The following is a 16,308-nucleotide window of genomic DNA, read 5'->3' as shown; positions in this document are numbered from 1 at the left end:
TCTGCGTTCTACACTGACCGATTTTGAAGGAGTTGTTCGTGAGTTGGAAGCAAAATATCAGACGAATAATATCAGACAGCCCATAAGTCAACTCTGGAGAGTGTTACGTCGAAAATATTTTTAAAAGATTCTTTTGAATTAACAAAGCTCATTATCACTTGTTTTCAAGCTGCATTTAATTAAAGATGTGTTTTGCAAAAAAGACTTTTGTTATGGAAGTAAATATACTAAAATTTGTTCCCTTGGGATTAGTAACAAAGAGCATGATTCTCGAAAAGTCCAGCAGAGCTTAACTTCGTTCTAGAAAACAACTGTGAAGTTCGAGGTTAACTCAAGGACATGTCATGTCTTTCATAACCGTCAAGTTTGGAGGTAAGTTTGTAGTTACGACAGACTGAGTATTGTTTTGATTGGGAGGCGTTTTCAGTGCGAATTAGTTTACAGTTTGTTCTTATCGTAGACAACGAAGAGGAATTGTTTAATCCAAATTGTGTGACGGTAAATTTGTTGGACAACCTAAGAAGAAGATGTGGGTGCCAGAAGGGAAGTATGTTACCTTATGCTGTGTCTATTTATGCTATTGAACTCCTTATTTGTGACACTGCTCTACTGAAACAAGGTGTGAAGCGATGTTTAGTGAGCAATTAGCGATGAGCTTTTGTTTAAGTGAACCTATACGCAGAGCCGAGTAAAGATCGTCACAACCTGTGTTTGGCACAAAAGGTTAGGGCCTGGGGAGGTACAATAGTGCTTTAAGTCGCTCAGAGCTTTCTCGCTTACTCAGGTCGACAAATTACGTCGATAGCAGCAATGTTCTTTGGTATTTAGAAATTGGTACAACCCGACAAATAATAATTACTTGAAGTTGCCACGGAAAGAGCCCAAAACCTAACTGTCCGAAATTGATTCCAAAGGCTATCAGGCAATATTCAACGCTGAAGAAACTTAATGGCTAAATTTTATAATACCTTGCGACTTGTTTTAAATTGCCCGGTTCCGTAAGAGTTGTGTACAGAACTTGCTGGGGTTGTCTTCGAGATGTTGCTAGGTAACAACGTCATTGTCGTTGTCCGATGGTTTTATTGCAATTTTCTCCGTAACAAATAATCAACTGAAATGGAGATGGAGACATTCAAAAGCGCATAAGCAGTAATCATCATACTAGGAATACTCTCAGGAATGAACGAAGAAACTAAGTAAATAAATGATAATACAATACTGAGGCCCCATGGGGGATTGTCGGGATATCGGACATATTAATGTAAAAATAAATGGGATATTTAGGTCAGATAAAACGGGATCTAGAGCAGCAAAATCTTTAAATTGTGCAAAAATATCTTAATATCTTAATTGGAATTTTGTCGTGCAGCCAATTCTAGGCTCGATTACCAGCCGCTGTTCGGGAAATGAGCCCGCGCTCCTCCCAGAAGCCTCCCCGAAGTCTCCTCTCGAGAGGATGGTAGATCGTGCGGAAATCGAGCCAAGGCCAATTCATGCTGACCTCTGTTGCTAGCTCGCGAAATTCATGACTGAACAAATATGGTGTGTCTCACGGGTAGCGAAAGAAGAGCTTGCAACTCACGAATAATTCTTAAATTCTGTCTGACACACTTTTTCTTTATTGACTATGTAGTAACCTTGGACTTATCAGATGAAGATGGTGACATTAAAAATTTACACGAGTATCCAACCCAGTATGCTCACAGATTCCTAAAAGGACGAGAAGTATTTGTGCTTATAAAGGTGGAAAGTAAGTTTTAAATATTTTTGAAAACGTTTAAAACAGATCTAAAAAAAGAGCACCCCTCCCAAGAGTTAATACATCACTGGTCACCTCCCTGGGGGACAGCGAGCAAACTTTTGCTATCTGTCTTCAGCTGTCTGTACAGTAGAGTGAAAATATTTGTATTTGTGGTGAATACTAAGGGACGTTTTTCTATTTTGTGTGATGTAGTAAAGGATTACAAGAAAAGAATAAAAAATCAGAGGTAATCTTTGCCGTTTGCCGTCTGCCGTAAACGTCATGCTTGGCTCTACGTCTTTCAGGCCCCGTTCGCACTACGCCACGCACTACGGTCAAGCCTTCCGTCCACTCTAGTCCGTCACGAAAACGGAGCTTGTCGAAAATGCTCTTCAAGAGGAATTTGAAAACTCTGGCTTTGCGTTGTGGTGTGGACGGAAAACGTTTTGAAAACGGAGCTTTTCGAAAACGATGACGTCACGCGAATCATGTGATTTCCTGTTCTCAGTGATTGCTCGTTTTCAAATTTCTCCGGAGTAGTGTGGACGAGGGCCAAACTTGCATATTTGCAAGTTAAGCCCGAAGGCGGCGGTCGAAAATTTAGTGGTTCTCTTTTGAAGTACTTTTTAGATCTGTTTTAAATGTCTTTTTTTTAGAATTTTTATGTACACAGATTGCAAAGTTCCACTTGAAAGTAACGTAACAAACCTATCCACCGAGTCCGCTACAAATCAAATTCTCTTTGGCGTTTTTACACAGAAGGACAAGGTGATCAGCCAACAATCTATACTGCGCTGTTGAATGACCTGGAGAGATCCAATCCTAAACTTCTAGGTGAGTTCTTAACTTTCAAAACAGATGATTGACTGACGGAAAACGCTTGACTATTATTCTCTATATGAGTGGAGGCGGTGTGGCCGAGTGGTTTAGGGAGCTGGATTTGAAATCTGGAGGTCTCTGCAGCTATCTGGATTTGTTCTCGGTAGTCCCGAGTTCAACTCATCGACCGCGTTGTGTGAATACCCAACTGCAATATTTGCAATATTTGTATAATTATTTATAGTGTCCCCAATTAGCACAACAGTGCTAAATACATTTGACAATTGATTTTTTTAACTTTTCTCTACAGCTCGCTTGGAGACGCTCTCGAAATCTTGTTCCGATTCCAAACCCAAATCTGGAAACAGAAAGGAGTCAATATGGAACAATGTCTCAAAAATGCGAAAACAACTCCGTAGTATGCCAAGCGCTGGGCGTAACGGAGCAGAATCTAACACCACCTCCAGAGGGGACAGTAAAACTCTTGGCACCACCCCGTCCCCACCGGGAAAATCACGAATAAGGAAAGTTTCTAAGAACTGAGCATTTTGATGGTTCTTCGTTTTGAATGCAAGGTTGTAACATAATACTTATTCTTGCTAATTTATAATAAAAAAAATATCTTTTCATTCTAGAGTAGTGATCGGGTGTTTTGTCACATTGTACAACAATATCACCGCGCCTCTCTTCAAACAGTTGCTTTTTAAAGCAGGCATGACACAATATATCTAGAACACTTTACCAAAATAAATATAACCTCTTCAATTAAAGAAAACTTCAGATAGCTTTTTAAAAAACACCATGCGACTGCCACAGAGTTAAGACTAGACCTTAAAGTTAAACGGAGGGATTAAAGGAGCTTGCATCATGGCTAGCGCATCTTGAAAAGTTTAGCCTAAATTTTTCAAGTTCAGTTCGTCGTTTGCAATCCGTGGTTGATCTTCTCCATCCTTAACCATCTTTGTTCCTTTCTGGTTTATTATTATCTCTTTTGTGTTTTACTATCTTAGTTAACTGCCATTTTCAGGTTTTCTTCAATTTAAATGTAACGTCCGTGGCCAAAATAACTCAAAATACCGTGACTGAGCTACTTTAAGGCTGAGGAAGATTGACGGATTATTCTCCAGTTACGTTCGCAACCAGAATTAGTCACAAGAAGAGATGCACGCGCGTTTTTTCAATAAATTTTAATGAAACAAAATTTTCATAGAACCGCAAGATGAGATTAATCTGCATTTCCTGTGGTAAGCTGAGGGATATGTGCTTCAACAATAATGCCCAAAAACATACAATTTATTACTTGAAGGAAACGTTCGTGATCCACCGACCGTGAATTCGACTCTTAAGGAGGGTAGTATCGGCTATAGAGACATAAAGACGTGTCCACTTGATAAAACAATTCATCCTTACTAAAAATTACCAACTCGATTCCTAACTGGTAAAGTGCTTGATTCTACTCAATTACAAGCACACTGTAAATCGTTGGCTCCGAATTGTACAGCTATACATTCAACAACGACACTTGTCCGAGCTTGCGTCATGTGCCTGAGTAACCAAGCCCGATGCCACTCTTGCCCCCAGCCCCCCGGGATAACTGAAATGCTCGAGACCGTTCAAACTCCTTTTCAAGATCTGCCATGAGTTGCTGGCTCTGGGCTTGAGGGCCTTCTTGCCCGGGGGGTGCGTTCCCGTCGCCTTTGATGCCCATTAAGCGCCGGAATTTCGCCTGCATCTCCCCTCCCTGGTCATTGCTGAACGTGGTACTGTTCCACAAGGTTGATGTTGTGGCACCGCCGCTGTTGCTACTTGCAGTGCCCTGTCATACAAAAACAGCCATTAGAAAAACGCGAACTATATTCATCTATCTACAAAGCCAGAATCCCTGCAAACGTGCTGCTAGTAATGAAAGGAAACTATTTCAAAAGTCAGTAATGCAATACAGTAATTTTTCTCAGCCGGTAGAGTAACTTATAAATGTAAAAGACGTGCTTTTGAATTGGTTCAAAACCCATGCAACCTGCTGGCCACTGGCCTTTAGCCTGCCAGTCAGCTACTTACCCGATCATTTGCCTCATATGTTTTTCACACGCTTTCTACCAGTTACACGATCTTTCCCCGAGTTGATTATTTTATAGCGTGATTTCCGAGTATCGCGATCAGCCCTTACATTTTAGTTGCCTTGACTTTTCCAGGCCCGGGTTGTTCGAAAGGTGGATAACACTAACCACCGGATAAATCACTATCCAGCGGATAGCGTGGTTTGTTTTGTTAACACTTATCCACCGGATAGCGATTTATCCGGCGGATAGCGATATCCAGCCTTCGAAAAACTGGGCCCAGCACTTTGAACCGGTTGCAAAATGATTTCATTAATGATTCGTTTCTTGCTACATTTGTGTGCATTGTGATGGGCTGTAAAATATGACTCGTGCGCCTTTTCCCGCGCTTTCTACCGGTTAGAAAAAGCTACACGAGTTCTCGCCAAATTATGGTCGGATTAAAACGCTGTTTGCCTGCACGCCACCGACTGTAATAATAGCAGTACCTTACACTGAAGCAGCGTCCACACTAGGGAACAATTTGAAAACGTAGCTTTATTTCTACGGTTAGGCCTACCGTCCACACTAATCCGTCACCAAAACCAAGCTTTTCGAAAACGCTCTTCAAACGCAAGGAATTTAAAAACGCCGGCTTTTCGTTTTCGTGTGGACGAAAAACATTCCGAAAACGGAGCCTTTCGAAAACGAAGGCGTCACGATAATCATGTGATTTTCCTGATCGAGTTTTCCTCCAACACAAATCCAAACTGACCGGTGATTGTTGCGTTTTAAAATTCCTCCGTTTTCAGGGTGGAAACTCCGTTTTCAAATTTCTCTGGCGTAGTGTAGACAGATGCCTGATACACACCTCAGTCGTCTTCTTCCCGCTCCAGAGCAGCTTTCTCTTCTGTGCCTGCACAGCATACTGGTGCGGATTGACAACTGATGGATTCAGGTAGCTGGGTAGGTTGAGCATGGAAGCAGCATCTTGAGCCTGTTTCCGCAGCGACTCCGCATGCGCCGCTAGCTTCGCTTGAACTTCTTCAGAAGTCGGCGGACGTGCGGGCCGTGGAAGTGCCTCCAGGCCTGTTGAAGTTGCTGTAAGAGAAGAAATTATACACATGACGTTACAAGTAAAATCTGCATACGAGCCAAGTGGCACATCAGGCTGGTGCACATCTAAGGTTTCTAGAGCATAAAGCGATTAGGAGTATTTCTACTCCCCCCTGGATGGGATGCTAGTCCATCGCAGGGTTACACACAGAATTAAATTCACCGGTGCTACGGCCGGGTACCCAATGATTTATTCAAGTAACGAAATGCTGTTGGCTGAGCAAATGTTTCACACAATCAAAACATTTAAGAGTCGAGTTCTCTCTTAAATGATATCTGCCATGTGTGATTTATTTTCCCTTCCCCTTTCATCCACTGTTCAACATTGTGAACTTGTCACTAATGTCAGGGGGTGATTTAGGAAAGGTGTCTGAGAAAACGTTCGTCATTCTCATGAGTTAAGTAGTTGACAAAGGTTTAACAATGCAAGGAGAAATTTAGCCTCTTCACAGACGTCCCTCAGGTTCTTCACCCAATCTTTCCATGGAGGAAAGCATAACGAACTATAGGAGGAGGAGGAGGCTAGGAGGGGTTAAAACTGATCTATTTGGGGAAATAAAACTAATACGTCACTATAAAAATGTCAATCTCCTTTTCGAAGCTTTATGTTTTAAGCAGCCTTCTACGCATACGCTCTTTGGACTCGTACGCTCCATGGAATCTCCATCAGGAGAGATTGCGTGACTAACCTAAAGAGCATCCGTGTAAGAGGGCTAATGTATGTTTTATAACTCCTTGCATTAATTCTTTTCAACATAATTTACATAACACTTTTCCAGTCAAACCTTAGGTAGTAATGTTTCATTGACTTGCTACTAAGACACTGTAAAAATATTCCTCTGCAGTTTGTGATGATTAATCATTGCTACATTACAGTACACTACTGTAGAGCAATATCTACACGCATTACATTCACCATCAAAAACAGATTCCTACCTTTTATAAACGTCTTCTTTTCACCACTTGAAGAGGCAGCTTTCTCCTCATGTCTGTCTCGGTCATGGTCACGCTCCTTGTTTCTGTCACGGTCATGGTCACGCTCCTTGTTTCTGTCACGATCTCGGGCGTGTCGTCGATCTCTACCCCAATCCCGGCCTCTGCTATCCCTGTCCCTGTCTCGGTCTCTGTCTCTATCATGGCGTCGGCTTGAGCTGTAGTCGCTGCTGGCTCTTCGATCTAGAAACAATTTCAAAACTTTAACAAATGAAAACACTCTTTGCAATGGTCCAAAGTTATAGGACCTCAGGAAAGATAACATATTTTCTGGTTTACAAGCCACAGACGAGCATTTAGCTAAAACTCAACCTGCTAGACCCAACAGTTTTTCTCAACCCTGCTTTTACTTGATAAGACCCTACAGCAGTGGGAATATGAAGTTTTACCTCTAAAATCTCTTGGTGGGCTTCTTCTGTAATCCTTTCTTCTGTATCTGTCTGGTGACTTCCTTTCACTGGAATCACCTCTGTCGCGAGATCTGCTCCTGCGACGCCTCCTATCAGGAGATTTACTTTTTCTATCCAGTGATTCTCTCCGTCGAGGAGAAGGACTGTCCCTTTCTATGGACTTACAGACTCCGGGCGTCTGCTCAGATGGACTCCCCTCTTTTCCACCCTTCTCCAATGGGTGAGAGCCACGCCTAACTGGCGAGCGTTCCAAATCAGCATCCCTTTTCTCACTGGGACTTTTCCTGAGTGGTGGACTCTGTTCCTTTTCTTTCCTTTGAATACTAGCTTTATCCTTTTCCTAAAAGGAGACAGTTGCAACCTTCAGGAAAAATAGTTAGTGTTTTTGTCTCTGAAAAATATTATTGTCTAAATGACAAGTACTACACTAATACGGTACATTTTATGAAAATTAATATGCTTTTTATTTTTGTGGTGTAACTTGTGGTAGTTTCTATTTTATACTATATGTTTCCATTTTAAGGAGCTGTAACATGTAACTAATTGTTTTTGCAAAAGGCCAGTACAAACAACATTGTAAATTGGACAACTCTTTGGCCAGAATTTATCAGAACTCTGTGTAAATGTAGCCTGTTTCAGGCTCCCAGTAGTTGGGGATGAGCAAAAAACAGGCGAGCGAGAAAAAACACGAGGTGGGACTGAGGCGAGGAAGGGAAGGGCGAGGGACCTTCCTTGCCTCAGTCCTCCCTCGTTTTTTCTCTCACTCACCCTCTTTTCTCATTTCTCCCCAACTACTGAGAAACCTGGGACAGGCTAGTGTACATACAGGAGAAAGATGCAGATCTGCTTCAACATAAAGAATCAGAGGAGCTTCATTTCTTGGCATACTTCGCACAGCGAAACAACATTACAAAGTGTCCTCAAGAGTGACCTGGGTCCACAGTTCTAGTTTCTGGACTGGAATGTATAAATCAGTGCTTTCTTCCCAAAAATGTACCTTGTTCCCTACTTGCCTTGCTACAATGTTGTGAACAACCCTGTTTGCAGCCTAAATCAGTGCACTGTCTGTAAACAAGCATGGAAGGCTTGCCAAAGAAACCACAGCAAGGGTAATTGCAAAATTCTTGAGTACCCATAAATATTGACCATTTTTAAGTCAACTTACAAAATAAATGAGATACTATGCACACTCTCATTAGTCAATAAGTGTATTCAGATGAGAGTATGAAAACACGGTTGTCAGGGGCGTAGTAGGACTTTTCAAGGGGGGGGGGGTGGTGTCAAAGTGAGGGTACTCACCAGATTGCCGTGTCATTTCGCCACCTGTTGTACGTTGTTTGCTTAAAAAAGGCTTACAAAAGGGGGGTGATCACGGACACCCCAGGACCCCCCATAGCTACACCCCAATGATTGTGATGTTTTAGATTAAGCATATTTTTCAGAAATATTTTATAAAAGCAATAGAGTACTTGTTACATGTTTACATAGCCTCATCTAAACACTTTTGGGCGTTGGGAGAATCGTTGAAAGTTATGTAAACCCAAGATGCAGTCTCCAATTCTCCGAACTTCACCTTGTGTTTAGATGAGGCTATGTAACCACAGAAAAAGTGCTCTATTGCTTATTAAAATAGTACACATGCTATTTCAGGGAACAAACAGGAAGTAAGCCCATATCAGGGTTAAAGTACCGTGGTTTACAAGAACTACAGTTGATGTTTGTGCTATGAAAAGGAAAACGTAAAAGATTAGTCACTCACCTCTGAAGAATCTCTGTGCTGCTCTGGACGCAAATCACGACCAAACTCATCAAAACGTTGTCCACTGTCTCGTTGATTTGTAGACTAAGGCAATGTGAGTTATCAAAGAGTGTTAAACTCAAGCAACTTTGTGTTCCTACACAGTACATGTGACACAGCTCACAAAACAACAGTCAAAAGATATTTGACATTAAATGTGTTTCCTGTTTGTTGGTTGGCTGTTTCACACATGATGTGCAATAGTTATGATATAATTTATGGTTATCTACTCTGTTCCAAATAAAAGAAGAGAACTACAGACTGTGTTAAGTGACTGCAATCAATTCGGTCTTCAAATCCTTGGACTTATAACTCCAAGGAAACAGAAATATAGTCTCCAAATAAACCAGTACTGCCCAAATTATCATTAACAAAATTTACTAGCTAAGGCAAAATTAACATCACGACAATACAGGTGAGCCATTGCAACAAACGCCGACACTGGGGAGACTGGTTGTATTTTCTTTTGTAACTGCAAAGCAACAGTTCTCAAAATTTACCTCGCTCATTTCAATTCAGTGTCATTATTTTATAATTATTGTAATAATAGAAAGAAAGATTCAAATGTCACCTTGCAAACCAAAGTTCTAATTTGGGCAGTACGTACTTTTTTTATCATATCTTAATATCATTACAGCAACTGTCGAGACGGTAAAGCTCTGTACATTAAAAAAAATAAATTCATTCTATGAAAATGGGAGGTAGGTAAAGGTAAAGTCTGCATAAGAGCAAAGTGGCCCATGAGGCTGGAGCTTATCCCGGTTTCTGTAACTTGAAGCGAGGTAACTTAAGATTATTGCTGATGTTTCCCGCTTTTGTCTCGAAACCAAGAGTAGTTCTTAAAGAAGAATATTGGTATTATTAATTTGTTGTTTTTCTGCTTGATTATTTTTGTTACTCCCAGTGTATGTATCCAGTGCAGTCCCAAAATCTGTAACATTATTTGTCAAAATTCAAATCTTTGTTCAGTGGATTTACACCTTAGGTACAAAGAAGCTAAAATAAAAAAATATTAATGTAAATTTGCTTAACACTGAGTTATACTTCTATGAAAGGTTGCTTTACCTACATTTATTCCAAGACCGAAATTCAAAGAAACTTGGTCCAAAATAACGAGATCTATATTTGATGCATCTTACAAGTAGTATGTTAAGCTAAGAAACTAAAATTACATACAATATTAGTAAACTTGTGAATTCTTTTTCTTCTTTCCAAAAAACATCACATTTTATAGTAACCTTAGTCAAAGTTTTGTTCACAGCTTACAAAATTCAATGTAAAAACCAAACACAATCTCTATGAGTAAGTGTACATGTATAAGGATACATGAAAACCCCCACTTAGCTCAAGGCAACTGATAATTTTAATAAAAATTATACAAGTTACCTCTACAAAGAAAATAACACCAAAAGCCAATCTTCTTTTTGTACTAGTCTTAAGGGAAAACTGTTTCTCAAAACATCATCCATACTTCATCAACATCCAACGTAATCAGTGATTCTATCCACAAAGATTTCACTGACAACTAAAGGCTAACTACAGCCTTTTCCAAGTCTAGCAAGAGATATTTTCTAGGTTGCCAGATGCCACAAAAACCCTTTCTAAAATGATGTATACTCTATGTACTTTTAATGAACAATTAAAAATGTGACCAGCTTGACATACTGGTATAGAATTATAATATTACCAAATCTGAACCTACAACTATTTTCTTTGCTGTAACAACAAACATGTTCCAGTCAAATGGCTTGAGAGTTGGGTGCACATTCAGCGTAATGTTAAAATGCAGTTTTCATAAAACAAAATTTATATACAAAGGGTACCTCAATAAACCAGTGTGCTAAAATCAATACAAACTGAATATGTTTGCCTACTGTTCATAAGGTACATGCACCTCAGGTGAATGATGTAGGACTATTTTTTTGACAATCCCCATACACATGTATGAGGCTTGCAAGATAGTTTACTTATCGCATGTCTCATCGACACTGTTTGTGTTGACTTTAACGTCGTCTCTCGCACAATCGGTAATTGACAAGTCTAAAGGAGTGTCCCTTGATCTGTTTTGAACCCGAGCTCTATTTCCTCTTCTCAGAAACTCATCAATTGATACAACGCACTTATGTTTCCAGACTATATCTTGTTCGGCTGGAGGAACAGAATACAGTTTAAATGCACAGAACTTAATAAGATCAAGTTTTCCACTATCGAGTGCAACTTTTCCTCTTGTGCCTGAGCAATTTCTGTTCAACATTTCATCTTTTGTAAATAGAACTTTTACCAAGTTGACGCTAAAGTTTCCCACAGAGCAACTTGTTTTCTGAATCCTTTCTGCCCATGACAACAGCTCTTTTACCTCCTCAGTGTCACTAGACTGTTCATCTTGATCATCTTTATTACCACTACTGCTATCACAGTTAACACATCCAGCGTTAAGAGCTGTTGACACTGGAGAGACAATTTCTGCATTTTGATGTGCCACACTTTCATCAGCAGACTCGCGTATTGATAGACTGTGCTGAGCTCCATTAGTCTCTGAAGTGTTACATGTAGACGAACAAGCCAATATCCTTGATGCAGCTTTAAATACCTTGCCATCAACAGTGCTTGGAAATGGCGTTGGTAAATAACTGGTGTCACCCTGAAGTGATTTACTTTTTACATGAGCAACAGCTTCCAGCAGACTTGCCGATATACTAACTTCACCTGTATATTTGCTGTGCTTGTCAGGTCCTGAACGGTCATGATTTACAGTTCTTACTCCATTTACCAAGCCCCGATCTACTGACACTGAACTTCTTGCTGGTGACATTCCCTGTTGATTCTCCACGAGCTTTAAAAGCTTGTCCTGATTTTTCAGAACTCTTTCCTGATTTTCAAGGAGCTTTTCCACTTTCCATAACAGTGTTGTCAGGCGCCCGTTCACTTCAGCCCCTAAGTCCATCGTGTGAAACAACTTCAAAGAAAGATTAGCAGTGTCAGGCTGAACTTTGCCGCAACTACAAGCAAATGATTTGTTTCTTTTACGGAATTTAACTACTGGAATGCTACTATTCTTAATGATAAGTGAAAAAAACCTCTGTTAAGAACCCACTCCTCTATACCAACTTAATTTCCAAGTGTTGTTAGACAATTATTAACATCTGATTTCCTCTTACTATATCATTTCATTGTAGAGCAAACAAGTGACAAGAATTGGGGATACCATCAAATTGAAGTATCCCCTTGATGCAGTACTACACTGTAAATACCCAGAACTCATATTGAACAATGTGTGGCAAACAATGAGGAGAATTCATCCCATGATTTAATATCAACTTCATTAAAATAATTAGAATATGAAAAGCTGCTTGTTTTCTGCAGCTAAACTGAAAGACTAGTTCCAGAAGTAAATTCCTGTATATATCTGTTCGTGCACATATGGATTGATCTCTTTGCACAGTGCACATGTAAATTGCTCCATAATATTATACATGCAAATGCAGTGGAATTCAAATTCTTGAGCCTCTAAGAGAAGCAAAATTTGTTCAAGACATTGGTGCATGTACATGTAGTTTGAAACATCAGGGAAAACTTATAGTGAAATAAATCCAAGGGAAGAAACATCTGGTTAGAGTTCTACTGTAATGAGGGAGAAGTTTAGAGTTCAAGAAATAAGATTTCACCGTAAATCATGTTTTACAATAGTCAAACTACAATTACTTTATATTACAAATCTACAAGAACACAACTCTTTCATGAATGCACGCATCATTGGCATGTTTTATTACAAAACGTAACCTTTTAGGACTGCACTGGAATCACTGGGTAATGCAAGAAAACTTACATTGAGTTGTAAATAAATCGCAAATTAAAGGAAAATGTCTGGACTTTTAAAAACACTGGAGAAACAAACTAGCAGCTTTTGGATCTCTGACATGAGATAGCTCTTGTAACACCACTGGAGGGCTTGACAACAATATTGCTCTCAATACAACTTACCGTATAGGAAAATTAAAAAAAACAGAAACCATTACATGTATGTACTAAAAACCTGACCATAAATTAATGCAACTACAAAAGAAGCAATACTGTGTGCAACGAAATTACTCGTAAATCATATCATGAAACTTTTGTTAAAGTTGAGTCTGAATGAGCTTTTACTTTTATTTTACTGGTAACTACCTACTGTTACTCACATTTCTTGGACTACGACTTCTTCTTCTTCTCCTGGGGCTTCTACTTCGACTGCGACTTCGACTATGTCTTCTATGTCTTTGATCATCTTTAACATAAAACAAAGAATTTTAGACACTTTGACAATCACATTGCAAGTTTGGTGTATACATCCTGATAATGACTTGGGTATTGCTGTAAATTTACTGATTGATTTTGGGTCATACACTGTATATATACCCAAAGTTGCCACATTCCATGTATTTCTATGCAAGCATGCATAGAAAGTTGTGTCCCATAACCCAGGGCTAGTGGATTTTGCAGTCCAGCTAGCAGATTCTGTCCTTCAGTTGTCCAACTGGCAAGTGAAGTTTCTTGGAAAAATTCTTTGAAGATGATTTCCAGTCTGTACTGTGCAGTCTCAGTAACCTAATGTTTATGGATCTCACTCCATGTAATGCAAATGTTATACCTAACAAACCACATACCTTATCTTTGAGGCATTTCAAATTCTTTTTCCAACAAATCATTGATTTTTACAGCTGCGAATTTGTTCCATCAAGTGATATGAGAAAGAACGAAGCATAAAACTTTGCATCCATAATGGCAGTTGACATGAAACTTTGAATTTACTTCAACTAATTGCAAAATATTACATTTTGTAATGTCTTACATGAAACAAAACAAAAAATGTAAAAAAAACTCTTGAGAGTGCTCAGTACAGACTGGAAACCATCTTTATAGAAATTCAAATTAATAAAGTACTGCAAGAGATGAAATTTTGGTGTGCTTGTGAAAAGGACTTTTGGGTTAATACATCATAGTTACAGCTTGCAAATAAAGTAGGCCTCCAATATTTTTTGGGACCCTGTGCTTCGATTTCACATATTACACTGTAAAACTAAGCCATAGATTTATTGAGACACTTCTGCTGGCCAAGCCAAACAGGTTGTTGATGTCACATTTCAATACATGTATCAAGTAACTGATGCCATTACCTCTAAAATCTGAATTTCTACTTCTTTTACGTGAGGGAGGTGAGATTTCTGGAGACCTTCTCTGTGGTGATTTTTCCGGAGATTCTGACACAGACCTCTTGCGATAATTTCGCTGACGGCTGCTTGGGGAGCTTTTCCTTCGAGATGAGCTATGTGATGATTCTTTCCTCTCTTCTGACTTCTCCTCGTGCTGATTGTTCTGTGTGGTACAATCATCACTCTGGGTCATAAGTTCACTCTCCATCTCACTGGTAACTGATGCCTTTTTATCTGGTTTTGCAAGCTGTAGACCATAAATTATTCTGTTTTAAACAACAATCAAGCAAAGATAAAATAACGCACACAAAGTGCTGCTTAATATGTATTTGGGGGAGCAGAAAAATTCAGCCAGCAAAACTATAGGGAAATTTATCCTACCTGTCTCCTGAAAGTTTGATGTTTCACCAAAAGTAATTCTAAATTGAAATAAATCATCAAATACTGTCACAAAGTTGAAGTCAAAGGTGCAGAGCCATGCTTAAAAATGCACATTGCATCTTAACAAAAAGTATTGATCCAAGATAATACATAAAACACACAAAAAAAGGTCCAGATAAAAGGTTACTTTAAGCTTTTCTTGTAAACTGTTCAATTCTTTTGGTTCACTTAAGTTGGAACACAGCATAGCATTAAAAAAAGCAAATAACGGAAACAAGACAAAGTGCAATTTTATCAGCAACAATTAAAAGGCAGATCATGGCATTACCAAGAATGTGGCTGCCTCCGAAACTCTAATGCTTAGGGATTCATGCAAATCTCCCTGAAATGTTTGTCCAACTTCAGTTGTCTATAAAACCTTTAAGACTGATCAAAAATTGCAAGTTGCAAATAATGATTTAATGAAGCTACTAATGCCAGAGAATTTTATGGTATGATATATGGATAAAGATATGGTATTTATTTTATAAATAAACTCTCAGAAATAAAAAAAATATTTCTTGCATACTGGCTTGCATTCACAGAGTTTGCTGGAATGAAAAGTTTTCACAGAACTTTAACAGGTGAAAACAGTCTGATGGCCTGAGACAAGTCACTTGGCCCTCCAGGTTAGACAATTTATGCCAAACTACAGAACACCATACCACCAGAATCCTTTATCCTACATACTACGCATTTTGTGATTAGCCAAAGTCAAAAATGACTTACTGGCCTTTTTTCCAGGCCAGAATAAAGTGGCTGGCCAAAAGGGTTGGGGCGAGGGGGGTTTGTATTTTAACGTTCTGTGACAAAGCTTTGGGTCTTCAAGTAAGCTTATTCTGTGTAACAATCCCAGGGGCATTTTGCATGAGGACATTTGGACCAACATTCTTTGCCAGTCTTTTTTCTGTGTGCTTACATGAGTCTATGAGCCACCTCAACTAGTTAACTTCCACTGTAGCCCCATATTCAAAAGTTGCTCTGATAGACAGCTCAAGCTTCAAAAGTTCAACTCAGAAATGAATGGTTGAATGGTGTGCTTTTTGCAGGTTAGAAAAAGTGAAACATGATACATGTAGCTACTTGATGTTCCTTCCGACTGTTCATAGACAAACTTTGTAAATGTCACTTTCTTGTCACTCCTGGGTGATGGCATTTTCAAAGCAATGTGAATACTTTCCGTGGCAAGAAATGCAAAATGTTAGCCATTGCAAACCCATTTTTCCCGAGAATCAAATAAGCTTCGCTTCAAAGAAGTCTACAGCGAAGGGAAAGAAATAAATTGATAAAGACTTAATCCATTTCACCCCGGAAAACAGCTAAGATATTACATCTAACAAGCCGAAGGATCAGTTGTTGTAACTAAAAGGAATAAGTAGTCTACAACTAAACGGAAATTAAAAGAGTGGTTTATAGTTACGGAAAAAGCATATAAGACATACGCGTTTCAGACTTACAATAAACTATAGGCTTGATGAATTATGCATTCATCATTCAATTCAAACTTGAAATTTTTAGCTTCTTTTGACAATTAAAAACAATAAAACATGATAGAAGCATCGCTGACATATAAAAGTATCTTTCTGAGACATTTCTTACCTGTTTATCACCTAAATTTTGCTGAATTTTCGCGTTTTCATCAGAAGAGTTTGAATCGTACCCAGCAAGGACTTCCATGTTCCATCAAAGGCAATCTCCCGGATGGAGAAAGCTGACTTCGCCATATTTGGGCATTGTATCGGTACCAGTCCTTTTCTCGGGAGCGCGCCACAACATAAATTCACTT

The 16,308-nt window shown here is 39.2% G+C and overlaps 2 protein-coding genes across 4 annotated transcripts; one reads left to right on the top strand and one right to left on the bottom strand.

The window, feature by feature from the left end:
* The first annotated feature begins 5 nt into the window (after positions 1-5).
* LOC110068744 (uncharacterized protein C22orf15-like) lies at positions 6-3,192 on the top strand. Its single transcript, XM_089279984.1, has 5 exons — positions 6-372; positions 461-547; positions 1,634-1,750; positions 2,501-2,575; positions 2,871-3,192. Exons 1-5 carry the CDS (start codon positions 345-347, stop codon positions 3,101-3,103), a joined length of 540 nt encoding a protein of 179 aa, XP_089136110.1. The 5' UTR covers positions 6-344; the 3' UTR covers positions 3,104-3,192.
* Positions 3,193-3,728: 536 nt separating this feature from the next.
* LOC110068736 (uncharacterized) lies at positions 3,729-16,244 on the bottom strand. Of its 3 annotated transcripts, XM_020776136.2 has the most exons (9): positions 16,122-16,231; positions 14,484-14,521; positions 14,067-14,349; positions 13,092-13,177; positions 8,875-8,958; positions 7,095-7,455; positions 6,649-6,888; positions 5,468-5,697; positions 3,729-4,376 (listed from the first exon to the last, which is right to left on the bottom strand). In XM_020776136.2, the coding sequence occupies exons 3-9, from the start codon at positions 14,308-14,310 to the stop codon at positions 4,098-4,100; spliced, it is 1,524 nt and encodes a 507-aa protein (XP_020631795.2). In that variant the 5' UTR covers positions 14,311-14,349; positions 14,484-14,521; positions 16,122-16,231; the 3' UTR covers positions 3,729-4,097. The 3 variants fall into 3 exon arrangements, with proteins under 3 accessions (XP_020631795.2, XP_020631794.2, XP_089136108.1); XM_020776135.2 differs by lacking the exon at positions 14,484-14,521 and having other exon boundaries at positions 16,122-16,243; XM_089279982.1 differs by lacking the exons at positions 3,729-4,376; positions 5,468-5,697; positions 6,649-6,888; ... (1 more) ...; positions 8,875-8,958; positions 14,484-14,521 and adding an exon at positions 9,750-11,869 and having other exon boundaries at positions 16,122-16,244.
* Positions 16,245-16,308: the final 64 nt, after the last annotated feature.

Source organism: Orbicella faveolata, unplaced genomic scaffold (assembly GCF_042242905.1).
Source record: "Orbicella faveolata isolate gen_17 unplaced genomic scaffold, um_ofav_v1 contig_47, whole genome shotgun sequence".
Taxonomy (NCBI): domain Eukaryota; kingdom Metazoa; phylum Cnidaria; class Anthozoa; order Scleractinia; family Merulinidae; genus Orbicella; species Orbicella faveolata.
The sequence above is the reverse complement of the archived record's forward strand: the minus strand, read 5'-3'. Positions and strand labels throughout refer to the sequence as shown.